The 26,279-nt window shown below is 46.9% G+C and overlaps 1 protein-coding gene across 9 annotated transcripts in view; it reads right to left on the bottom strand.

Annotated features, from left to right (window-relative positions):
* The window catches only part of SUN1 (Sad1 and UNC84 domain containing 1), a 224,182-nt gene that overhangs the window by 60,861 nt on the left and 137,042 nt on the right, over positions 1–26,279 (bottom strand). For 8 of the 9 annotated variants that reach the window (XM_063934520.1, XM_063934524.1, XM_063934519.1 and 5 more), the window contains one exon: positions 287–484. In XM_063934520.1, coding sequence (XP_063790590.1) covers positions 287–484 — 198 coding nt within the window. Of the gene's footprint in view, positions 1–286; positions 485–9,758; positions 9,806–26,279 lie in introns of those variants that run through there. The other variant, XM_063934521.1, reaches the window with a different exon arrangement.

Below are 26,279 nucleotides of genomic sequence, written 5' to 3'. Positions count from 1 at the left end.
AGTATAACCTACAACTAGTTTGAGTGCCATCCTGTTCCATGTCATGTCATGATCTCCCTCCAAGTTTATTACTTTACAAATAAAAAGTAATATGTCCGGAGGAACAATCACCTTAGTCACTATACTGGCTAGGTGGGCTAACACAGAATACCATTATCGCTCCACCAAATCAAGTTATTTCAACCGTGGTCACTGAGTTTTCTTTAGCACATAAAGGAGAAATATTGTGTAAATGAACAAGTATGTAGCAACGTGATTATTAATCCATAGGCCAACCACAACTTGCCTGTTTAATGATCGGTCATGAGAAGTGCTTCCAGAGAAAGAGACATTGGAGCCAATACTGTCATTGTGGAGGGCTTCAGAAAAGCTAGTCGGCGTGGTCGCTAAACGTAGACTGCGTCGTGACATCCTAGGAGAATCAAAGACCGGGTCCAATTTATGTAAATTCTCAAAGTCCAGTGCAGCCGAGGAATAACTGGAGCTACAAGAGCGAAAGACCAACAACAGTCACTCTAAATGTTGGCTTCTATCTAGGACACGGCAGAAAAATAGAACAGAAATAATAATTTTTAAAAAAAGTAAACCACACACACATTTACTAAACAAAATACTGAAAGCCCTGTACAACAAGGCTTATAAAAGAACCTGCTGCACATCTTCCCTATAAATTGCAGACTGGGACCGAAATCGTGGCCTACACAGGCAAGGTGTATCATCCAATTTATTTTATATTTTATTACATATGTAACACCACAAACGTGAGAATTGTATACGGGTCCTTCCCAGGTGTGACCCACCATGAGACCCCTTTCAGATTGGCAGCTTAAGCGGCGCTTTGCCATCGGGGGCGGCGCTTGGAGAGATCATCTCCAAGCGCCTCTTCCATAGGGTCAGCAGTCCCAGATCGCAACGACCCGGGTAACCCATTCACACCGCATCTGACTCAGTAATACCCGTGCTTTATTCCCGGGTTGAAATACCAGGTCAGGCGAGGTGGAAATATTGGGGCTTACTCTACAGTACGATACACAGTGGGGGGGAATTCAATTCAAAGTGATGCCGGGCTGTGCACATATCAGGCACTTATGGTCCTGCCGACATCACAAGTTTTCCCTCAAATCTCTATCACTTTGCACTGATGTCGGGGGAACTGAATTCCTCCCCACTGACAATTTATACAAGATTTATTTTTTTTCAAGTGTCACCAAATACTCCCAAAGTGGTGATATCTTGCCAAGTATCCATATGCAAAAGAGAAAAGTTTCCTCATTACAGCAAAAAGTATCCGTAATAAGACTTGAAATTGCTCGGATAAAACTTTAATTTTCTTCTTTAGAATACCTCTCTCCTAACCCCCCCCCCCTCTTTCATTCATGCACCTGGAAAGTGCTGAGCAGCTAACATTTTAGATGAGTATCAATATGTGGCTGCCTGGCTGGGGAATAAAAATACACTCTATACACTGTGTGTTTATGTACAGATTACTCCTGCTTCCTATTCCTAATCTCTACACAAGATAATACATTCATATAGCACTTCTTCACTAATCACATACGGTATGCAGATTAAACATGATTACTAAAGGGGCCAACAGCTATCACTAGGGAATGCAAAATGGAGAGTTTCAATTGTTGTGCCGTTTAGACTAGAGATGAGCGGATTCGGTTTTACTCGGTTCTCAAAACGACATCTTATTGGCTCACGGATGTCACGTGTTTTGGATAGCCAATAAGATGCCGTTTTGAGAACCGAGTAAAACCGAATCCGCTCATCTCTAGTTTAGACACCTGGTAGCCGCAGTGATGACATTTCAAGGTGGCGCAAATGGGAGTTTGGACGCCCAAAGCTGGACTTTAAATAAGATTTTACTCACCGGTAAATCTATTTCTCGTAGTCCGTAGTGGATGCTGGGAACTCCGTAAGGACCATGGGGAATAGACGGGCTCCGCAGGAGACTGGGCACTCTAAAAGAAAGATTAGGTACTATCTGGTGTGCACTGGCTCCTCCCACCATGACCCTCCTCCAGACCTCAGTTAGGATACTGTGCCCGGAAGAGCTGACACAATAAGGAAGGATTTTGAATCCCGGGTAAGACTCATACCAGCCACACCAATCACACCGTATAACTCGTGATATTATACCCAGTCAACAGTATGAAATATAACAGAGCCTCTCAACAGATGGCTCAACAATAACCCTTAGTTAGGCAATAACTACATACAAGTATTGCAGACAATCCGCACTTGGGATGGGCGCCCAGCATCCACTACGGACTACGAGAAATAGATTTACCGGTGAGTAAAATCTTATTTTCTCTGACGTCCTAGTGGATGCTGGGAACTCCGTAAGGACCATGGGGATTATACCAAAGCTCCCAAACGGGCGGGAGAGTGCGGATGACTCTGCAGCACCGAATGAGAGAACTCCAGGTCCTCCTCAGCCAGGGTATCAAACTTGTAGAATTTAGCAAACGTGTTTGCCCCTGACCAAGTTGCAGCTCATTGAAATACAAAAGGAGAAAGAAATGCTCTGCGCACCAAAAATCACTTTGAATTGATTGATTAATTAAGTGCAGTCTAGCAAGGAGAATGATTGACTCAATAAAACTTGACCTTTTTTATAGTGAAAAATATTTTATAAAACAGTTAATGACACAAAACAAAGTAAATAAGACAAACAATACATATATATATATATATATATATATATATATAGCAGTATAAAAACCGGAGGTATTTCACCTCTTGCAAGTGTAAATAGAAACACTGTATCTAACTTTTATAAACGTGCTGTTTAAACAGCATACACTGTATCTAAAATGCAGATCGGATATCTTAAGTGAAAGAGGCTCTATACAAAGAGCAACAATCGATTCTAACACTGGCGTCCCAGTGTGGAATCAAATAAAATGTCCACAGATGGCTCCACAATAAAATTATTAGAAGCAAAGCAAGTAATAATAGTTACCCTCGTGCTGATTCCTGAGATGTAATGCAGAGTCCTGTATGCATTTGCACGGGGAGAATGTAAAGATTTGTAGTTGCTGCCACAATGGTAATTAAAGGACAGACTTGTTGGAATATTTATTCTCCGTAATAATAGCCGTCAGTTGACCGTCAGATGATGACATGTAGGGAGTTTCCCAGCAAGGGACCTGATCCGTATGGCTATCGGTAACAGCATGGAACGGCAAAACCGCTGATGGCTGGCACCGCACTGGTCTCACAGCGGAGATCCGTCTATATCCGGCTTGTCGCAGCGGGATTCTGATGTAGAAGTGCCGTTAGCAGCTGGACTCCCTTTAACCTCACTGCGGAGGTATAATTACTGTAGGTCACTTGGCTTAGATGTAGACGGAACCGGAATAGCAGGACCGAGATGGTAGGAGCCCGTCTGTGGAGTAACTGATATCCACTGCACTGCACTCGTAGAAAGGGACGAAACGCGTTGACGCCCCTTTCTACGAGTGCAGTGCAGTGGATATCAGTTACTCCACAGACGGGCTCCTACCATCTCGGTCCTGCTATTCCGGTTCCGTCTACATCTAAGCCAAGTGACCTACAGTAATTATACCTCCGCAGTGAGGTTAAAGGGAGTCCAGCTGCTAACGGCACTTCTACATCAGAATCCCGCTGCGACAAGCCGGATATAGACGGATCTCCGCTGTGAGACCAGTGCGGTGCCAGCCATCAGCGGTTTTGCCGTTCCATGCTGTTACCGATAGCCATACGGATCAGGTCCCTTGCTGGGAAACTCCCTACATGTCATCATCTGACGGTCAACTGACGGCTATTATTACGGAGAATAAATATTCCAACAAGTCTGTCCTTTAATTACCATTGTGGCAGCAACTACAAATCTTTACATTCTCCCCGTGCAAATGCATACAGGACTCTGCATTACATCTCAGGAATCAGCACGAGGGTAACTATTATTACTTGCTTTGCTTCTAATAATTTTATTGTGGAGCCATCTGTGGACATTTTATTTGATTCCACACTGGGACGCCAGTGTTAGAATCGATTGTTGCTCTTTGTATAGAGCCTCTTTCACTTAAGATATCCGATCTGCATTTTAGATACAGTGTATGCTGTTTAAACAGCACGTTTATAAAAGTTAGATACAGTGTTTCTATTTACACTTGCAAGAGGTGAAATACCTCCGGTTTTTATACTGCTATATATATATATATATATATATATGTATTGTTTGTCTTATTTACTTTGTTTTGTGTCATTAACTGTTTTATAAAATATTTTTCACTATAAAAAAGGTCAAGTTTCATTGAGTCAATCATTCTCCTTGCTAGACTGCACTTAATTAATCAATCAATCAATTCAAAGTGATTTTTGGTGCGCAGAGCATTTCTTTCTCCTTTGTATTTCAATTAGTTGTTCAGCCTAACCAGCTGTTTTTGCTCAGCAGCCCTAGAGATCACAATTTTCACTGATTACCATCTGGTAAATTACTACCATACATTATTTTAGCGCCAGATATATATACAGTTTGAGATTTATCTCTAGCTGTAGGTATATACAAGTTGCAGCTCGGCAAAATTGTAAAGCCGAGACCCCTCGGGCAGCCGCCCAAGATGAGCCCACTTTCCTCGTGGAATGGGCTTTTACTGATTTAGGATGCGGCAATCCAGCCGCAGAATGCTCCAGCTGAATTGTGCTACAAATTCAGCGAGCAATAGTCTGCTTAGAAGCAGGAGCACCTATTTTGTTGGGTGCCTACAGGATAAAAAGCGAGTCAGTTTTCCTGACTCCAGCCGTCCTGGAAATATAGATTTTTAAGGCCCTGACTACGTCCAGTAACTTGGAATCTTCCAAGTCCCTAGTAGCCGCAGGCACTACAATAGGTTGGTTCAAGTGAAAAGCTGATACCACCTTAGGGAGAAACTGGGGACGAGTCCTCAATTCTGCCCTATCCATATGGAAAATCAGATAAGGGCTTTTACATGACAAAGCCGCCAATTCTGACACACGCCTGGCCGAAGCCAAGGCCAATAACATGACCACTTTCCACGTGAGATATTTCAAATCCACAGTTTTAAGTGGCTCAAACCAATGTGATTTTAAGAAACTCAACACCACGTTGAGATCCCAAGGTGCCACAGGAGGCACAAAAGGGGGCTGAATATTTAGCACTCCCTTTACAAATGTCTGAACTCCAGGCAGTGAAGCCAGTTCTTTCTGGAAGAAAATCGACAGAGCCGAAATCTGGACCTTAATGGAACCCAATTTTAGGCCCATAGTCACCCCTGACTGTAGGAAGTGCAGAAAACGACCCAGCTGAAATTCCTCTGTTGGGGCCTTCCTGGCCTAACACCACGCAACATATTTTCGCCAAATACGGTGATAATGGTTTGCGGTTACTTCTTTCCTGGCTTTTATCAGCGTAGGAATGACTTCTTCCGGAATGCCCTTTTCCTTTAGGATCCGGAATTCAACCGCCATGCCGTCAAACGCAGCCACGGTAAGTCTTGGAACAGACAGGGCCCCTGCTGTAGCAGATCCTGTCTGAGCGGTAGAGGCCATGGGTCTTCTGATATCATTTCTTGAAGTTCTGGGTACCAAGCTCTTCTTGGCCCATCCGGAACCACGAGTATCGTTCTTACTCCTCGTTTTCTTATTATTCTCAGTACCTTTGGTATGAGAGGCAGAGGAGGGAATACATAAACCGAATGGTACACCCACGGTGTCACTAGAGCGTCCACAGCTATTGCCTGAGGGTCCCTTGACCTGGCGCAATATCTAGTTTTTTGTTTAGGCGGGACGCCATCATGTCCACCTGTGGCCTTTCCCAACGGTTTACCAACAGTTGGAAGACTTCTGGATGAAGTCCCCACTCTCCCGGGTGTAGGTCGTGTCTGCTGAGGAAGTCTGCTTCCCAGTTGTCCACTCCCGGAATGAACACTGCTGACAATGCTAAGACGTGATTTTCCGCCCATCGGAGAATCCTTGTGGCTTCTGCCATCGCCATCCTGCTTCTTGTGCCGCCCTGTCGGTTTACATGGGCGACTGCCGTGATGTTGTCTGATTGGATCAGTACCGGCTGGTTTTGAAGCAGAGGCCTTGCCAGACTTAGGGCATTGTAAATGGCCCTCAGTTGCAGAATATTTATGTGTAGGGACGACTCCTGACTTGACCAAAGTCCTTGGAAATTTCTTCCCTGTGTGACTGCCCCCCAGCCTCGAAGGCTGGCATCCGTGGTTACCAGGACCCAGTCCTGTATGCCGAATCTGCGGCCCTCTTGAAGATGAGCACTCTGCAGCCACCACAGTAGAGATACCCTGGTCCTTGGAGACAGGGTTATCAGCCGATGCATCCGAAGATGCGATCCCGACCACTTGTCCAAGAGGTCCCACTGAAAGGTTCTTGCATGGAACCTGCCGAATGGAATTTTGCTTCGTAAGAAGCTACCATTTTTCCCAGGACTCGTGTGCAGTGATGCACCGATACCTGTTTTGGTTTCAGGAGGTCTCTGACTAGAGATGACAGCTCCTTGGCTTTCTCCTGCGGGAGAAACACTTTTTTCTGTTCTGTGTCCAGAACCATCCCCAGGAACAGTAGGCGTGTGGTAGGAACCAGCTGTGACTTTGGAATGTATAGAATCCATCCGTGCTGTTGTAGCACTTCCCGAGATAGTGCTACTCCGACCAACAACTACTCCTTGGACCTCGCCTTTATAAGGAGATCGTCCAAGTACGGGATAATTAAAACTCCCTTTTTTCGAAGGAGTATCATCATTTCTGCCATTACCTTGGTAAAGACCCTCGGTGCCGTGGACAGTCCAAACGGCAGTGTTTGGAATTGGTAATGGCAATCCTGTACCACAAATCTGAGGTACTCCTGGTGAGGATGGTAAATGGGGACATGTAGGTAAGCATCCTTGATGTCCAGGGATACCATGTAATCCCCCTCCTCCAGGCTTGCAATAACCGCCCTGAGCGATTCCATCTTGAACTTGAATTTTTTTATGTATGTGTTCAAGGATTTCAAATTTAAAATGGGTCTCACCGAACCGTCCGGTTTCGGTACCACAAACAGTGTGGAATAGTAACCCCGTCCTTGTTGAAGTAGGGGCACCTTGACTATCACCTGCTGGGAATACAGCTTGTGAATTGCCTCTAGCACAGCCTCCCTGCCTGAGGGAGTTGTCGGCAAGGCAGATTTGAGGAAACGGCGGGGGGGAGACGCCTCGAATTCCAGCTTGTACCCCTGAGATACTACTTGAAGGATCCAGGGATCCACCTGTGAGCGAGCCCACTGATCGCTGAAATTTTTGAGGCGGCCCCCCACCGTACCTGGCTACGCCTGTGGAGCCCCCGCGTCATGCGGTGGACTCAGAGGAAGCGGGGGAAGAATTTTGATTCTGGGAACTGGCTGACTGGTGCAGCTTTTTCCCTCTTCCCTCGTCTCTGTGCAGAAAGGAAGCGCCTTTGACCCGCTTGCTTTTCTGAAGCCGAAAGGACTGTACCTGATAATACAGTGCTTTTCTTAGGCTGTGAGGAAACCTGAGGTAAAATTTTTTTATCCCAGCTGTTGCTGTGGATACGAGGTCCCAGAGACCATCCCCAAACAATTCCTCACCCTTATAAGGCTCTATGTGCCTTTTAAAGTCAGCATCACCTGTCCAGTGTCGGGTCTCTAATACCCTCCTGACAGAATGGACATTGCATTAATTCTGGATGCCAGCCGGCAAAATATCCCTCTGTGCATCCCTCATATATAAGACAACGTCTTATGTTCGCAAAATAGTATCCCTGTTTGACAGGGTTACAGACCACGCTGCAGCAGCACTATCTGCAGGTCTCAGTCTAGTACCTGAGTGTGTAAATACAGACTTCAGGATAGCCTCCTGCTTTTTATCAGCAGGTACCTTCAAAGTGGCCGTATCCTAAGACGGCAGTGCCACCTTTTTTGACAAACGTGTGAGCGCCTTATCCACCCTAAGGGATATCTCCCAGCGTAACTTATCCTCTGGCGGGAAAGGGTACGCCATCAGTAACTTTTTAGAAATTACCAGTTTCTTATCGGGGGTACCCACGCTTTTTCACACTTCATTCACTCATTTGATGGGGGAACAAAACACTGCCTGCTTTTTTCTCCCCAAACATAAAACCCTTTTTTAGTGGTACTTGGGTTAATGTCAGAAATGTGTAACACATTTTTTATTGCCGGGATCATGTAACGGATGTTCCTAGTGGATTGTGTATATGTCTCAACCTCGTCGACACTGGAGTCAGACTCTGTGTCGACATCTGTCTGCCATCTGAGGGAGCGGGCGTTTTTGAGCCCCTGATGGCCTTTGAGACGCCTGGGCAGGCGCGGGCTGAGAAGCCGGCTGTCCCATAGCTGTTACGTCATCCAGCCTTTTATGTAAGGAGTTGACACTGTCGGTTTATACCTTCCACCTATCCATCCACTCTGGTGTCGGCCCCACAGGGGGCGACATCACATTTATCGGCATCTGCTCTGCCATCACATAAGTCTCCTCATCAAACGTGTCGACACAGCCGTACCGACACACCGCACACACAGGGAATGCTCTGACTGAGGACAGGACCCCACACAGCCCTTTGGGGAGACAGAGAGAGAGTATGCCAGCACACACCAGAGCGCTATATAATTTTGGGATTAACACTATATTGAGTGAATTTTTTCCAATAGCTGCTTGTATATACAATATTGCGCCTAAATTTTGTGCCCCCCCCCCTCTCTTTTTAACCCTTTGAGCCTGAAAACTACAGGGGGGAGCTGTCTTCCAGCTGCACTGTGAAGAGAAAATGGCGCCAGTGGGCTGAGGGAGAAGCCCCGCCCCTTTTTCAACTGACTTTCTCCCGCTTTTTCTGGAATACTGGCAGGGGTAATTTTACATCTATATAGCCTCTAGGACTATATATGATGTAGATTTGCCAGCCAAGGTGTCATATTGCCCTCAGGGCGCCCCCCCCCCCAGCGCCCTGCACCCTCAGTGACCGGAGTGTGAAGTGTGCATGAGGAGCAATGGCGCACAGCTGCAGTGCTGTGCGCTACCTTGGTGAAGACCGAAGTCTTCTGCCGCCGATTTTCCGGACCTCTTCTTGCTTCTGGCTCTGTAAGGGGGACGGCGGCGCAGCTCCGGGAACGAACACCAAGGCCAGTTCCATGCGGTCGATCCCTCTGGAGCTAATGGTGTCCAGTAGCCTAAGAAGCCCAAGCTAGCTGCAAGCAGGTAGGTTCGCTTCTTCTCCCCTTAGTCCCTCGATGCAGTGAGTCTGTTGCCAGCAGGTCTCACTGTAAAATAAAAAACCTAAAATAAACTTTCTTTCTAGGAGCTAAGGAGAGCCCCTAGTGTGCATCCAGCTCGGCCGGGCACAGAAATCTAACTGAGGTCTGGAGGAGGGTCATGGTGGGAGGAGCCAGTGCACACCAGATAGTACCTAATCTTTCTTTTAGAGTGCCCAGTCTCCTGCGGAGCCCGTCTATTCCCCATGGTCCTTACGGAGTTCCCAGCATCCACTAGGACGTCAGAGAAAATGGGTATAGCAGTTTTACGCAGCAAACCCCTGTCTGTTTGGGAGTGACATGCACGGTATGCATGGGCACCCAAACAAAAATTGAATTATAACAACTGTTTGGGTATTCCAGTTTAGATGGGAAAGTCAGACGCCCCAAACAACTGAATCCTAAATTATCTATTGAGAGATTGATTGTACCGCCAGATGCACAGAAGTTGCTCCCAGCTGTTTCATCACAAGCACACCTACCTGGCTCCATGTCCGTAAAGTAGAAGTAACATTAGCACACAAAGGGCGATATTCAATTGTTAGCGCCGCCGGCAGCCAGCAGGTGGTATCCAGTGGAGCTATTCAATTGTTTCTTCATTCGGACACAAATCGGCTACCAGCGCCAGCATTGCAGCTCTGAAATGAGCGAAAAGTGACCCGTTTGGGCACTCAAGTGGGACTTTTCATGTTGCACCAATTACTTTGGTTGGGACCTCTGGGCATGTAAGCGCAATTAAAAAAAAACCAAATGAATATCACACCCCCCCTGGAGAAAATAAGTTGACTTACCACCAGAGGTTACATTTATTATAGTGAGGGTACACAAAAGTGAAAGTGTTCCCCATAGCAATCAATCGGAGTCTGGGTATCATTTCTTACAATACCTAAAATCTGGTTGGTTGCTATGGACACCACAACCACTTTTATAAACAAGCGATTTAGTAAATTTTCCCACAGGTGTCAAAGCTCCCAGTAGGGTAGTCACATGTGAGAGACTGCAACTTTTGATATAGCTGCCAGAAATAGTGTGATCCATACTTGTACATGGGTAAACTTTTAATATAGTAATACCCCTTACACACCACACAAATTACCCGGTATTGACCTGGCATATTGCCAAGTCAACACAGCTCAGCGTGCGGCGTGAAAGCGCCATGTTGGAAATCCCGGGTCGCCTGACCCGGCAATTCAACCCGAGAATAAAGCAGTGTTATACACGGGTTGAATACCGGGTCAATGGCAGCGTAAACAGGCTCCGTTTACTACAACAGGGAGAGGCGGCGCGGAGATTATCTCATCTCCCGGAACCGCCCCCGCTGCCATGGCAACCCGCCCGGCATATTGCCGGGTCGGGGAAGCCAGCGCCAGCGTCCAATGCCGGATCCCACCAGGGAAGGACCAGTTTCCAATTCCCGGGTGGGATCCGGCATTGGCGATGTGAAAGGGCTATAAGTATGCATAAATAAAAATAAAGAGGTTATATTTATTCTGAACCCAATAATACTGCACTATAAAATCCAGTGATTTTGGCAATTCTAAAGCTCTACACCTTTGGAGCACTGCAGAGAAAAAGGTGGAGAACCTACAGGTTAATCCAGATACATTTTCTGAATATAATTACTAAGTACACAGCTTCTTCATCCAATTTATGGAACTCTGAATACTGCACTCTAAAGGGCCATACACACTAGAGGATATTTTCCACAGATGTGAACGATATATCGTTCACATCGTCTAGTGTGTATGGCCCTACCAATCAACGATGCACGCACCCGTGCTCATTGATTGGAGGTCGGCGGTTGGCCGTGCAGCATGCTCAATGTGAGCAATGTCACTTGTGACATCGCTCATCACGGCATGTGTGTACAGAGCCGCGATGAGCGATGTTCACGTTGTGACATTGCTCTTCCTCCCCGGCAGCGGCTCCATTCTAGCTGAGCCGCCGACGGGAGCCGCACGCCACTCAGTCACCTCTCAGCGGCTCCCACTGACCCACCAATGAAGTTTTTTTCACACACTGCCCCACCAACTTAATAAAACATTTATTATAGTGGGTTCATAAAAATATATAATTTATGAACCTATTATAATGAATTTTGTATTAAGTTGGTGGCACAGTGGAAATTGGTCGAGCAGTGTGTGAAAAAAAAAACTTAATTGGTTCCCCCTTCTACAGCCCTGCCCACACACCCAGAAATGCCTCCCCAATATTAAAATATATCTTTTGTCTTTCAAATTGTTTGAAAAGTTGCCTAAAGGGCCCTACACACTTGGCGACTGGCTGCCGAGCAAAGAAAATAAGATTTTACTCACCGGAAAATCTATTTCTCGTAGTCCGTAGTGGATGCTGGGGACTCCGTAAGGACCATGGGGAATAGACGGCTCCGCAGGAGACTGGGCACATCTAAAGAAAGCTTTAGGACTATCTGGTGTGCACTGGCTCCTCCCCCTATGACCCTCCTCCAAGCCTCAGTTAGGACACTGTGCCCGGAAGAGCTGACACAATAAGGGAAGGATTTTGAATCCCGGGTAAGACTCATACCAGCCACACCAATCACACCATATAACTCGTGATAGGAACCCCGGTTAACAGTATGATAACAATGGAACCTCTGAATAGATTGTTCGCAATAACAACCCGATTTGTGTAACAATAACTATTTACAAGTATTGCAGACAATCCGCACTAGGGATGGGCGCCCAGCATCCACTACGGACTACGAGAAATAGATTTACCGGTGAGTAAATTCTTATTTTCTCTGACGTCCTAGTGGATGCTGGGGACTCTCAGACAGGGTATCAATTTTGTAGAATTTAGCAAACGTGTTTGCCCCTGACCAAGTAGCAGCTCGGCCAAGTTGTAAAGCCGAGACCCCCCGGGCAGCCGCCCAAGATGAGCCACCTTCCATGTGGAATGAGCTTTTACAGATTTAGACTGCGGTAGTCCCACCGCAGAATGCGCAAGCTGAATAGTGCTACAAATCCAGCGCGCTATAGTCTGCTTAGAAGCAGGAGCACCCAGCATGTTGGGTGCATCTAGGATAAACAGCGAGTCAGTTTTCCGGACTCCAGCCGTCCTGGAAATATAATTTTTCAGGGCCCTGACTACGTCCAGTAACTTGGAATCCTCCAGGTCCCTAGTAGCCGCAGGCACCCCAATAGGTTGGTACAAGTGAAAACCTGATACCACCTTCGGGAGAAAGTGAGGACGAGTCCTCAACTCTGCCCTATCCATATGGAAAGTCAGGTAAGGGCTTTTTTTTATGACAAAGCCGCCAATTCTGACACATGCCTGGCCGAAGCCAGAGCCAACACATGACCACTTTTCATGTGAGATATTTCAAATCCACGGTTTTAAGTGGCTCAAACCAATGTGATTCCAGGAACTTCAAAACCACATTGAGATCCCAAGGTGCCACTGGGGCACAAAAAAGGGGCTGAATATGCAGCACTCCCTTACAACGTCTGCACTTCAGGCTGACATCCTTCCTGGCTTTGATCAGGATAAGAATGACTTCCTCCGGAATGCCTTTTTCACTCAGGATCCGGTGTTCAACCGCCATGCCGTCAATGCAGCCGCGGTAAGTCTTTGAACAGACAGGGCCCCTGCTGCAGCAGATCCTGTCTGAGTGGCAGAGGCCATGGGTCCTCTGAGATCAACTGCTGAAGTTCCAGGTACCAAGCCCTTCTTGGCCAATCCGGAACCATGAGTATAGTTCTTACTCCTCTTTTCCTTATTATCTTCAGTACCTTGGGTATGAGAGGGAGAGGAGGGAACACATAAACCGACTGGTACACCCGCGGTGTCACTAGAGCGTCCACAGCGATCGCCTGAGGTTCCCTTGACCTGGCGCAATATCTTTTTTATTGAGGCGGGACGCCATCATGTCCACCTGTGGTCTTTCCCAACGGTTTACCAGCATTTGGAAGACTTCTGGATGAAGTCCCTATTCTCCCGGGTGGAGTCTGCTGTGGAAGTCTGCTTCCCAGTTGTCCACTCCCGGAATGAACACTGCTGCCAGTGCTACCACATGATTTTCCGCCCAACGGGGAATCCTTGTGGCTTCTGCCATCCCCTTCTGCTTCTTGTGCCGCCCTGCCTGTTTACATGGGCGAGCGCCGTGATGTTGTCTGATTGGATCAGTACGGCTGGTGAAGCAGGGGCCTTGTTTTGCTTAGGGCCTTGTAAATGGCTCTTATCTCCAGAAAATTTATGTTAAGTGAAAACTCCTGTTTTGGACCATAGTCCTTGGGATTTTATTCCCTGTGTGACTGCACCCCAGCCCCGAAGGCTGGCATCCGTGGTCCCCAGGACCCAGTCCTGTATTCCGAATCTGCGGCCCTCTAGTAGATGAACCCTCTGCAGCCACCACCGCAGCGACACCCTGGTTCTTGCCGACCGGGTTATCCGCTGCTGTATCTGGAGATGGGACCCGGACCATTTGTCCAATAGGTCCCACTGGAAAATCCTTGCGTGGAACTTTCCGAATGGAATTGCTTCGTACGAAGCTACCATTTTTCCCAGGACTCGTGTGCATTGATGTAACATAGTAACATAGTATCTGAGGTTGAAAAAAAGACAATTGTCCATCGAGTTCAACCTATTTGTGGTGTCCTATGCATGATGATTTGACTAAAATTTCTGACTGATGCTGCTGTCAGCCATTGCATTTTATCCCTATTTATAGTAACTATAATGCATGACTATGCACCATACCCCTGGATATCCTTTTTCAATAGGAATTTATCTAACCCATTCTTAAAGGTGTTGACAGATTCCGCCATTACAACTCCCTCGGGCAGGGAATTCCAAACACGTATTGTCCTTACCGTGAAAAAGCCTTTACGCCGTATTGTGCGGAATCTCCTCTCCTCTAACCTGAGCGAGTGTCCACGAGTCCTCTGTGTTGATCTAACCAAAAACAGGTCCCGCGCAAGCTCTGTGTATTGTCCCCTTATATATTTGTAGATGTTGATCATATCCCCTCTTAGTCTCCGCTTTTGCAATGTAAACATGCCTAGTCTTTCAAGCCTTTCCTTGTATTCCATCGTCTCCATGCCCTTAATTAGTTTGGTCGCCCTCCTCTGTACCTTTTCAAGCTCCAGGATATCCTTTTTGTAGTACGGTGCCCAGAACTGTACACAGTATTCAAGGTGTGGCCTCACTAGTGATTTATATAACGGGAGTATAATACTCTCGTCCCTAGCATCAATACCCCGTTTTATGCATGCTAATATCTTATTAGCCTTCTTTGCTGCAGTCCTACTTTGGATACTACTTCTTAGCTTGCTATCTATGAGGACACCTAAGTCCTTTTCCAGTACAGAATCCCCTAATTTTACCCCATTTAGTAGGTAGGTGTAATTTTTGTTCTTGTTACCACAGTGCATTACCTTACACTTGTCTGTGTTGAAGCGCATTCTCCATTTGGCTGCCCATGCTTCTAATTTAACTAAGTCGTTCTGAAGAGACTCGGCATCCTCCTCTGTATTTATAGCCTTACATAATTTGGTATCATCTGCAAAAATTGACACCATGCTCTCTAGACCTTCTGTTAGGTCGTTAATGAAAATATTGAACAATAGCGGTCCTAATACTGAGCCTTGCGGCACACCACTTAGCACTTCAGTCCAAGTTGAAAAAGATCCATTAACCACAACGCGCTGCTTCCTATTATCTAACCAGTTTTTGACCCAAGTGCATATTGTGCTTCCTAGCCCTGATTCTTGTAGCTTGTATATAAGTCTCATGTGTGGTACAGTATCGAACGCTTTGGCAAAGTCTAAAAAGATTACATCCACGTCTTTATCCTGATCTAGGTTTGCGCTTACTGTTTCATAAAAGCCAAGTAAGTTGGTTTGACAGGATCTGTCCTTCATAAACCCATGTTGATTCCTTTTAATGACCTTATTGGTTTCAAGGATCTTCTGAATACTATCTCTTAGAATACCTTCCAACACTTTCCCCACTATAGATGTAAGACTAACTGGTCTATAATTACCTGGTTCAGCTTTACTTCCCTTTTTGAATATAGGCACTACTTCCGCTATACGCCAGTCTTTGGGAACCATACCTGATATAACTGAATCCTCAAAGATCAAAGATAGCGGTTTTGCCAGTTCAGAGTGAAGCTCCATTAGAACCCTTGGATGAATACCATCGGGCCCTGGTGATTTATTAATCTTTAAATGTTTTAATCGGTCACAGACTACTTCCTCGCTTAAATAAGTACCTATTAGTGTGATATTGTCATTATTGAGATTGTGTGTCAGTCCCTGAATTGGGTCCTCTCTAGTGAATACTGTTGAAAAAAACTCATTTAGTGTGTCCGCTATGTCATTATCATTTTTGCTTAAGACTCCCAACTTGTCTTTCAAAGGGCCTATACTCTCCTTTTTTAATCTCTTGCTATTAATGTATTTAAAGAATTTTTTGGGATTCGCTTTGCTTTCCTTTGCTACTAGTTTTTCAGTTTCTACTTTAGCCGCTCTTATTTCCTTTTTGCAATTTTTGTTACATTCCTTATAGTGCTGAAATGACTCTGCATCCCCGTCAGATTTGTATTTTTTAAATGCTCGCCTTTTCTTGCCCATAAGTTCCTTAATCTTTTTGTTAAGCCACATCGGTTTATGATTTTTATTCCCTTTTTTGCTACTCATAGGAATATATTTGAGTGTATATTTAGCTAGCAGGAATTTTAGTACCTCCCATTTCTCCGTAGTATTTTTTCCTAAAAACAAACCTTCCCATTCAATATCCCTGAAAAATACCCTCATCATTTCAAAGTTGGCTTTGCTAAAGTTTAAAGTCCTAGTTGAGCCAGTATAGGGCTGTTTGTAGAAACTGATATTGAATGTGACCATATTGTGGTCGCTGTTTCCTATGGGTTCCCCTACTATAATACCCGATACCAAATCCTGATTGTTTGTTAATACCAGGTCTAAGATTGCATTGTACCTAGTTGGTTCCTCAATTAGTTGGACTAGGTAGTTATCATTTAGTGTGTTTAAAAACATACTGCCCCTAGCAGTATCACATGAATCGTTTTTCCAGTTTATCTCTGGATAGTTAAAATCTCCCATCACTACTATGTCTCCTACTCCTGCTGCTTTTTCAATTTGCTTTAGTAACAATTCATCATCAGATGCGTTGATACCAGGCGGCCTATAGCATACACCCAATACTAACTTTTTTGTTCCTTTTTCCCCGCATGCAATTTCTACCCATAATGTCTCAACAGTGTCTACAGTCCCCTCCTGAAGATCTTCCCATATATTAGGTTTTAAAAACGGCTTTACGTACAGACACACCCCTCCACCCTTTTTATTTAGTCTGTCTCTCCTAAACAGTGTATAGCCCTCTAGATTGACTGTCCAATCATGAGATTCATCCCACCAAGTTTCAGTAATGCCTATAATATCATACTGTTTGCTTGCTGCAAGTATTTCTAGTTCACCCTTTTTACCAGTAATGCTTCTGGCGTTTACATACATACAACTAAGATAAGTATTTTCCCTTGCGTTAGGGACATCTTTCACCTTATGTGGCAAGGATGACCTGTAATCGTCATTGGTTAGTGCCTTGGTAAAATCCCTTTTAGTACCCATGTTAGTAACCTTACTACCTGCTCTTACCCTCCCCCCAACTTCTCCCCCATTTCGTTTACTACCGCCGTCCCCACTATTCTCACTGCATGACCCGTAGTTTCTAGCTAAACCCTCCCCCCAGGCTCCTAGTTTAAAATCTCCTCCAACCTTCTAACCATCCTTCCCCCCAGCACCGCTGCCCCCTCCTCAGTCAGGTGCAATCCGTCACGACAAAAGAGATGGCGCCTGACTGAGAAGTCCGCCCAGTGTTCCAGGAACACAAACCCCTCTTTCCTGCACCAATCCCTAAGCCACACATTTACCTCCCTAATCTCCCTCTGCCTCCCTGGACTAGCGCGTGGCACGGGTAATAATTCCGAGAATATTACCTTAGATGTCCTTGCCTTCAGTTTCTTTCCTAAGTCCCTATAGTCTTTCTTAAGGACATCCCACCTTCCGCTAACTTTGTCATTGGTGCCAACGTGCACCAAGACCGCCGGGTCTTTGCCAGCCCCTCCCAACAATCTATCTACCCGGTCCGTGATGTGCCGTACCCGAGCACCCGGGAGACAACAGACTGTACGGCGATCACGGTCCCGGTAGCAGATTGCCCTATCTGCCTTCCTGATGATAGAATCCCCTACCACCACCATTTGACTAGGTACCTCTCTATCTTTTATCCCAACCGCGCCAGAGGGACCGCACCTCTGGATGCTAGAGGGAGCAGTCTCCTCCGGCACCGTCATTTCTTCACTATCATCCTCCGATTCTTCGTCCAATCGGGCAAATTTGTTCGGGTTTGATAGTTCGGAGATGTCGTGCCTCCCCCTCTTTTTCTTCCTTCTAACTGTGACCCAACTGGCTACCTGATCATCATCCTCTTCTACCAGTGACCCCTCCCGCAACTCCTCCACCGTTCTGTCTAAACTACGCTCGAGATTGTGAATCTCCCTCAGTCGCGTAACGGTTTGCTCTAGATCAGTTACCTGGGCTTCCAAGGCAACCGTTCGCACACACCTCGTGCAGATGTATTCACACTGGGCCGGTAGCTCTAGGTGTGCATACATCTTGCACGACATGCACTGAGTGAGGTCCTCAATCACAGCCCCTCCCATATTGTTTGCAAGGTCTAACTCCCTGTTACACTCAAAGAAAAAGCAGCAAAAATAAAAAATAGAAGACAAGCAATATCACTTATACAATAATTAAGCTGGCTTATACTTATCTATCTTTGTGCGGTTCTTGGTCCTTCACTTTTATGCAGCCGTAGTACTCTCTCCTGTGGCACCTATACTCCACTTAGCAGTTGCAGTGGTTCCAGCTCACTGCTCCTCCTTTTCACTCAGCTTCCAGCTCCTTTTTACTGTTTCCAACTCACATTTAGAAATCCCAGCAGCACTTGGAAGAGACCAGCCCCACAGAGCCGACACCTGTCCCGGTCTTAGGAGGTTTCTGACTAGAGTTGACAACTCCTCGGCTTTTTCCATTGGAAGAAACACTTTTCTGGTCTGTTTCCAGAATCATTCCCAGGAACAGAAGACGTGTCGTCGGGACCAGCTGTGACTTTGGAATTGAGAATCCAGTCCTGCTGTTGCAGCACTTCCCGAGAAAGTGCTACCCCCTTACCAACTGTTCCTTGGACCTCGCCTTTATCAGGAGATCGTCCAAGTACGGGATAATTAAAACTCCCTTCTTGCGAAGGAGTATCATCATTTCGGTCATTACCCATGGTAAAGACCCTCGGTGCCGTGGATAATCCAAACGGCAGCGTCTGGAACTGATAGTGACAGTCCGGTACCACAATCTTGAGGTACTCCTGGTGAGGAGGGTAAATGGGGACATGCAGGTAAGTATCCTTGATGTCCAGAGAGATCCTGTAATCCCCCTCGTCCAGGATCGCAATAATCACCCTGAGCGATTCCATCTTGAACTTGAATCTTTTGTTATATGTGTTCAAGGATTTTAAATTTAAGATGGGTCTCACCGAACCGTCCGGTTTCAGTACCACAAACATTGTGGAAAAGTAACCCTTTTCCTGTTGAAGGAGGGGTACCTTGATAATCACTTGCTGTGAATACAGTTTTTTGGATAGCCACCAACACTGCCTCCCTGGCAGAGGGAGTTGCCGGTAAGGCAGATTTTAGGAAACGGCGGGGGGGGGGGGGGGGGGACACACGTCTCGAATTCCAGCCTGTACCTTTGAGATACTGTTTGAAGAACCCAGGGATCCACCTGTGAGAGAGCCCACTGTGCGCTGAAATTTCTGAGACGGGCCCCCACCGTACCCGGGTCCGCCTGAGCAGCCCCAGCGTCATGCTGTGGACTTACCGGACGCAGGGGAGGACTTCTGCTCCCGGGAACTAGCTGTGTGCTGCAGCTTTTTCCCTCTACCTTTTCCTCTTGGCAGAAAAGATGAGCCTCTAGCCCTCTACTTTTCTGGGGCCGAAGGGACTGTACCTGATAATACAGTGCTTACTTTTGCTGTGGGGTAGCTTGTGGCAAAAGTTTTGATTTCCCAGCCGTAGCTGTGGAAACGAGGTCTGAAAGACCATCCCCAAACAGTTCCACCCCCTTCTAGGGCAAACTTCCATGTGCCGTTTTGAATCGGCATCGCCCGACCATTGCCGAGTCCATAACCCCCGTCTGGCGGCAATGGTTTTACATAGCGCTTATTAGTGATGCCAGTCGGCAAATATCCCTCTGTGCATCACGCATGTATAAGACAGCGTCTTTTATATGCTCTATTTTCAGCAAAATATTGTCCCTATCTATAGTATAAATATTCTCCGACAGGGAATCTGACCACGCAGCTGCCGCACTGCACATCCATGCCGAGGCAATAGCAGGTCTCAATATAATGCCCGTGTGTGTGTATATAGCTTTAAGGGTAGTTTTCTGCTTTCTATCAGCAGGTCCTTCAGGGCGGCCGTATCCGTGACGGTAGTGCCACCTTTTTTAATAAGCGTGTAACCGCTTTATCTACCCTAGGGGTTATTTCCCAACGTGACCTATCCTCTGGCGGAAAAGGGTACGCTGCTTAGAAATTATCAATTTCTTATCGGGGGAAGTCCACGCTTCCTCACACACCTCATATCAATTCCTCAGATGCAGGAATACTACTGGTAGTTTTCTGTCACCAAACATAATACCCTTTTTTGTGGTATCTGGGGTATTATCAGAAATGTGTAATACATTTTTAATTGCCTCAATCATGTAACGGGTGGCCCTATTGGAAGGTACACTAGTCTCATCGTCGTCGACACTGGAGTCGGTATCCGTGTCAACATCTGTGTCTGCCATCTGAGGTAGCGGGCGTTTTAGAGCCCCTGATGACATGTGAGACGCTTGGACAGGCACAAGCTGAGCAGCCGGCTGTCCTATGTCGTCAAACCTTTTATGTAAGGAGTTGACACTGTCACGTAATTCCTTCCATAAGGCTATCCACACCGGTGTCGACCCCGCAGGGGGTGACATCCCATTCACAGGCATTTGCTCCGCCTCCACATCATTATCCTCATCATACATGTCGACACAGCAGTATCGACACAGCATACACACAGGGAATGCTCCGACAGAGGACAGGACCCGACAAAGCTCTTTGGGCAGACAGAGGGAGAGTATGCCAGCACACACCAGAGCGCTATATATCACAGGGATATCACCTATAGAGAGTGTTTTCCCTTATAGCTGCATTATATATATATATATATATATATATATATATATATATATATATATATATATATATATATATATTACTGCGCCTAATTTGTGCCCCCCCTCTCTTTTTAACCCTTTTCTGTAGTGCAGGACTGCAGGGGAGAGCCAGGGAGCGATCCCTCCAGCAGAGCTGTGAGGGAAAATGGCGCCAGTGTGCTGAGGGAGATGGCTCCGCCCCTTTTTCGGCGGGCTTTCTCCCGCTATTGTAAAAGGTCTGGCAGGGGTTAATAAACACCTATATAGCCCCTGGGGCTATATATGGTGTCAGTTCGCCAGCCAAGGTGTTAATATTGCTGCTCAGGGCGCCCCCCCCAGCGCCCTGCACCCATCAGTGACCGCAGTGTGTGGTGTGCATGAGGAGCAATGGCGCACAGCTGCAGTGCTGTGCGCTACCTTGGAGAAGACAGAAGTCTTCAGCCGCCGATTTTCCGGACCACCTTCTTGCTTCTGGCTCTGTAAGGGGGACGGCGGCGCGGCTCCGGGAACGGACGACGAGGTCGGGTCCTGTGTTCGATCCCTCTGGAGCTAATGGTGTCCAGTAGCCTAAGAAGCCCAAGCTACCACCACTTAGGTAGGTTCGCTTCTTCTCCCCTTAGTCCCTCGGTGCAGTGAGCCTGTTGCCAGCAGGTCTCACTGAAAATAAAAAACCTAACATATACTTTCTTCCTAGGAGCTCAGGAGAGCCCCTAGTGTGCATCCAGCTCAGCCGGGCACAGAAATCTAACTGAGGCTTGGAGGAGGGTCATAGGGGGAGGAGCCAGTGCACACCAGATAGTCCTAAAGCTTTCTTTAGATGTGCCCAGTCTCCTGCGGAGCAGTCTATTCCCCATGGTCCTTACGGAGTCCCCAGCATCCACTAGGACGTCAGAGAAAACAGAAATAAGTGATCCCTTCACCAGCGCTAAAAATATTTCAATGTCACTTTCCTTATGAAGGTAAAATTCTCCTGTGTGGTACAAACTTTAAAAACCAAAATTTCCTAAATCCAGTCTACTGATACTCCAAATGTGCTATATTAAGCGCTTCTCCAGTCATGTAAACCTTGCTCCAGTACATGCAATAAAAGCAAGAAAAAATAAGATTTTACTTACCGATAAATCTATTTCTCGTAGTCCGTAGTGGATGCTGGGACTCCGTAAGGACCATGGGGGACAGCGGCTCCGCAGGAGACAGGGCACAAAATAAAAGCTTAAGGATCAGGTGGTGTGCACTGGCTCCTCCCCCTATGACCCTCCTCCAAGCCTCAGTTAGGATACTGTGCCCGGACGAGCGTACATAATAAGGAAGGATATTGAATCCCGGGTAAGACTCATACCAGCCACACCAATCACACCGTACAACTTGTGATCTGAACCCAGTTAACAGTATGATAAACGCAAAGGAGCCTCTGAAAAGATGGCTCACAACAATAATAACCCGAATTTTTGTAACAATAACTATATACAAGTATTGCAGACAATCCGCACTAGGGATGGGCGCCCAGCATCCACTACGGACTACGAGAAATAGATTTATCGGTAAGTAAAATCTTATTTTCTCTGACGTCCTAGTGGATGCTGGGACTCCGTAAGGACCATGGGGATTATACCAAAGCTCCCAAACGGGCGGGAGAGTGCGGATGACTCTGCAGCACCGAATGAGAGAACTCCAGGTCCTCCTCAGCCAGGGTATCAAATTTGTAGAATTTAGCAAACGTGTTTGCCCCTGACCAAGTAGCTGCTCGGCAAAGTTGTAAAGCCGAGACCCCTCGGGCAGCCGCCCAAGATGAGCCCACTTTCCTTGTGGAATGGGCTTTTACTGATTTTGGCTGTGGCAATCCTGCCACAGAATGTGCAAGCTGAATTGTACTACAAATCCAACGAGCAATCGTCTGCTTTGAAGCAGGAGCACCCAGCTTGTTGGGTGCATACAGGATAAACAGCGAGTCAGATTTTCTGACTCCAGCCGTCCTGGAAACATATATTTTCAAGGCCCTGACAACGTCAAGCAACTTAGAGTCCTCTAAGTCCCTGGTAGCCGCAGGTACCACAATAGGTTGGTTCATGTGAACTGCAGAAACCACCTTAGGTAGAAATTGAGGACGAGTCCTCAATTCCGCCCTGTCAGAATGAAAAATTAAGTAAGGGCTTTTATATGATAAAGCCGCCAATTCTGACACACGCCTGGCTGAAGCCAAGGCTAACAGCATCGACACCTTCCATGTGAGATATTTTAAGTCCACAGTGGAAAGTGGTTCAAACCAATGTGACTTTAGAAAACTCAACACAACATTGAGATCCCAAGGTGCCACTGGAGGCACAAAAGGAGGCTGTATGTGCAGCACCCCTTTTACAAATGTCTGAACTTCAGGTACTGAAGCCAGTTCTTTCTGGAAGAAAATCGACAGGGCCGAAATTTGAACCTTAATGGACCCTAATTTTAGGCCCATAGACAGTCCTGTTTGCAGGAAATGAAGGAAACGACCCAGTTGAAATTCCTCTGTAGGGGCCTTCTTGGCCTCACACCACGCAACATATTTACGCCAAATGCGGTGATAATGTTTTGCGGTTACGTCCTTCCTGGCTTTGACCAGAGTAGGGATGACTTCTTCTGGAATGCCTTTTTCCCTCAGGATCCGGCGTTCAACCGCCATGCCATCAAACGCAGCCGCGGTAAGTCTTGGAACAGACAAGGCCCCTGCAGTAGCAGGTCCTTTCTTAGAGGTAGAGGCCACGGTTCGTCCGTGAGCATCTCTTGAAGTTCCGGGTACCAAGTCCTTCTTGGCCAATCCGGAACCACGAGTATAGTTCTTACTCCTCTCCTTCTTATGATTCTCAGTACTTTTGGTATGAGAGGCAGAGGAGGGAACACATACACTGACTGGTACACCCACGGCGTTACCAGAGCGTCCACTGCTATTGCCTGAGGGTCCCTTGACCTGGCGCAATATCTGTCCAGTTTTTTGTTTAGACGTGACGCCATCATGTCCACCTTTGGTTTTTCCCAACGGTTTACAATCAGGTGGAAGACTTCTGGGTGAAGTCCCCACTCTCCCGGGTGAAGGTCGTGTCTGCTGAGGAAGTCTGCTTCCCAGTTGTCCACTCCCGGAATGAACACTGCTGACAGTGCTATCACATGATTTTTCGCCCAGCGAAGAATCCTTGCAGCTTCTGCCATTGCCCTCCTGCTTCTCGTGCCGCCCTGTCTGTTTACGTGGGCGACTGACGTGATGTTGTCCGATTGGATCAACACCGCCTGACCCTGAAGCAGAGGTTTTGCTTGACTTAGGGCATTGTAAATGGCCCTTAGTTCCAGAATGTTTATATGAAGAGATGTTTCCATGCTTGACCACAAGCCCTGGAAATTCCTTCCCTGTGTGACTGCTCCCCAGCCTCTCAGGCTGGCATCCGTGGTTACCAGGATCCAATCCTGAATGCCAAATCTGCGGCCCTCTAGTAGATGAGCACTCTGCAGCCACCACAGGAAAGACACCCTTGTCCTTGGCGACAGGGTTATCCGCTGATGCATCTGCAGATGCGATCCGGACCATTTGTCCAGTAGATCCCACTGAAACGTTCTTGCATGGAATCTTCCGAATGGAATCGCTTCGTAAGAAGCCACCATTTTTCCCAGGACCCTCGTGCACTGATGCACTGAGACCTGGCCTGGTTTTAGGAGGTTCCTGACTAGCTCGGATAACTCCCTGGCCTTCTCCTCCGGGAGAAACACCTTCTTCTGGACTGTGTCCAGAATCATTCCTAGGAACAGTAGACGTGTCGTTGGAATCAGCTGCGATTTTGGAATATTTAGAATCCACCCGTGCTGACGTAACACTACCTGAGATAGTGCTACTCCGACTTCTAACTGTTCCCTGGATCTTGCCCTTATCAGGAGATCGTCCAAGTAAGGGATAATTAAAATGCCTTTTCTTCGTAGAAGAATCATCATTTCGGCCATTACCTTGGTAAAGACCCGAGGTGCCGTGGACAATCCAAACGGCAGCGTCTGAAACTGATAATGACAGTTTTGTACTACAAACCTGAGGTACCCTTGGTGAGAAGGGTATATCGGGACGTGGAGATAATGAATTTGAACCTTTTTATGTAAGTGTTCAAGGATTTCAGATTTAAAATTGGTCTCACCGAGCCGTCCGGCTTCGGTACCACAAACAGCGTGGAATAATACCCCTTTCCCTGTTGCAGGAGGGGTACCTTGATTATCACCTGCTGGGAATACAGCTTGTGAATGGCTTCCAAAACTGCCTCCCTGTCGGAGGGAGACTTTGGTAAAGCAGACTTCAGGAACCGACGAGGGGGAAACGCCTCGAATTCCAGTTTGTACCCCTGCGATACTACCTGTAGAATCCAGGGATCCACTTGCGAGTGAGCCCACTGCGCGTTGAAATTCTTGAGACGGGCCCCCACCATATCTGAGTCTGCTTGTAAAGCCCCAGCGTCATGCTGAAGACTTGGCAGAAGCAGGGGAGGGCTTCTGCTCCTGTGAAGCGGCTGCATGGTGCAGTCTTTTTCCTCTTCCTCTGCCCCGGGGCAGAAAAGAATGGCCTTTTGCTCGCTTGTACTTATGGGAACGAAAGGACTGAGTTTGAAAAGACGGTGTCTTTTTCTGCTGATGTGGAGTGACCTGGGGTAAAAAGGTGGATTTTCCAGCCGTTGCCGTGGCCACCAGGTCCGATAGACCAGCCCCAAATAACTCCTCCCCTTTATACGGCAATACTTCCATGTGCCGTTTGGAATCCGCATCCCCTGACCACTGTCGCGTCCATAACGCTCTTCTGGCAGAGATGGACATAGCACTTACTCTTGATGCCAGGGTGCAAATATCCCTCTGTGCATCACGCATATATAGTAATGCATCCTTTAAATGTTCTATAGTTAACAAAATATTGTCCCTATCCAGGGTATCAATATTCTCGGTCAGGGAATCCGACCATGCGACTCCAGCACTGCACATCCAGGCTGAGGCGATTGCTGGTCGCAGTATAACACCAGTATGTGTGTATATACTTTTTAGGATATTTTCCAGCCTTCTATCAGCTGGTTCTTTGAGGGTAGCCGTATCAGGAGACGGTAACGCTACTTGTTTTGATAAACGTGTGGGCGCCTTATCTACCCTAGGGGGTGTTTCCCAACGCGCCCTAACCTCTGGCGGGAAAGGATATAATGCTAATAATTTTCTAGAAATTAGCTGTTTTTTATCGGGGGAAACCCACGCTTTTTCACACACCTCATTTATTTCCTCTGACTCAGGAAAAAATATTGGTAGTTTTTTCTCACCCCACATAATATCCTTCTTTGTGGTACTTGTAGTGTCAGAAAGGTTCAATGCCTCTTTTATTGCCGTGATCATGTAACGTGTGGCCCTACTGGACATTACGTTTGTCTCGTCACCGTCGACACTAGACTCAGTATCTGTGTCAGGGTCTGTGTCGACCCACTGAGGTAACGGGCGTTTTAGCGCCCCTGACGGTGTCTGAGACGCCTGGACAGGCACTAATTGATTTGCCGGCTGTCTCATGTCGTCAACAGTTTTTTGCAAATTGCTGACATTATCACTTAATTGTTTAAATACAATCATCCAGTCAGGTGTCGACTCCCTAGGGGGTGACATCACCAACACAGGCAACTGCTCCGCCTCCACATAATTTTCCTCCTCATACATGTCGACACACGCGTACCGACACACAGCACACACACC

Source organism: Pseudophryne corroboree, chromosome 7 (assembly GCF_028390025.1).
Source record: "Pseudophryne corroboree isolate aPseCor3 chromosome 7, aPseCor3.hap2, whole genome shotgun sequence".
Taxonomy (NCBI): domain Eukaryota; kingdom Metazoa; phylum Chordata; class Amphibia; order Anura; family Myobatrachidae; genus Pseudophryne; species Pseudophryne corroboree.
This window is presented reverse-complemented; position numbering and strand designations above follow the sequence as displayed.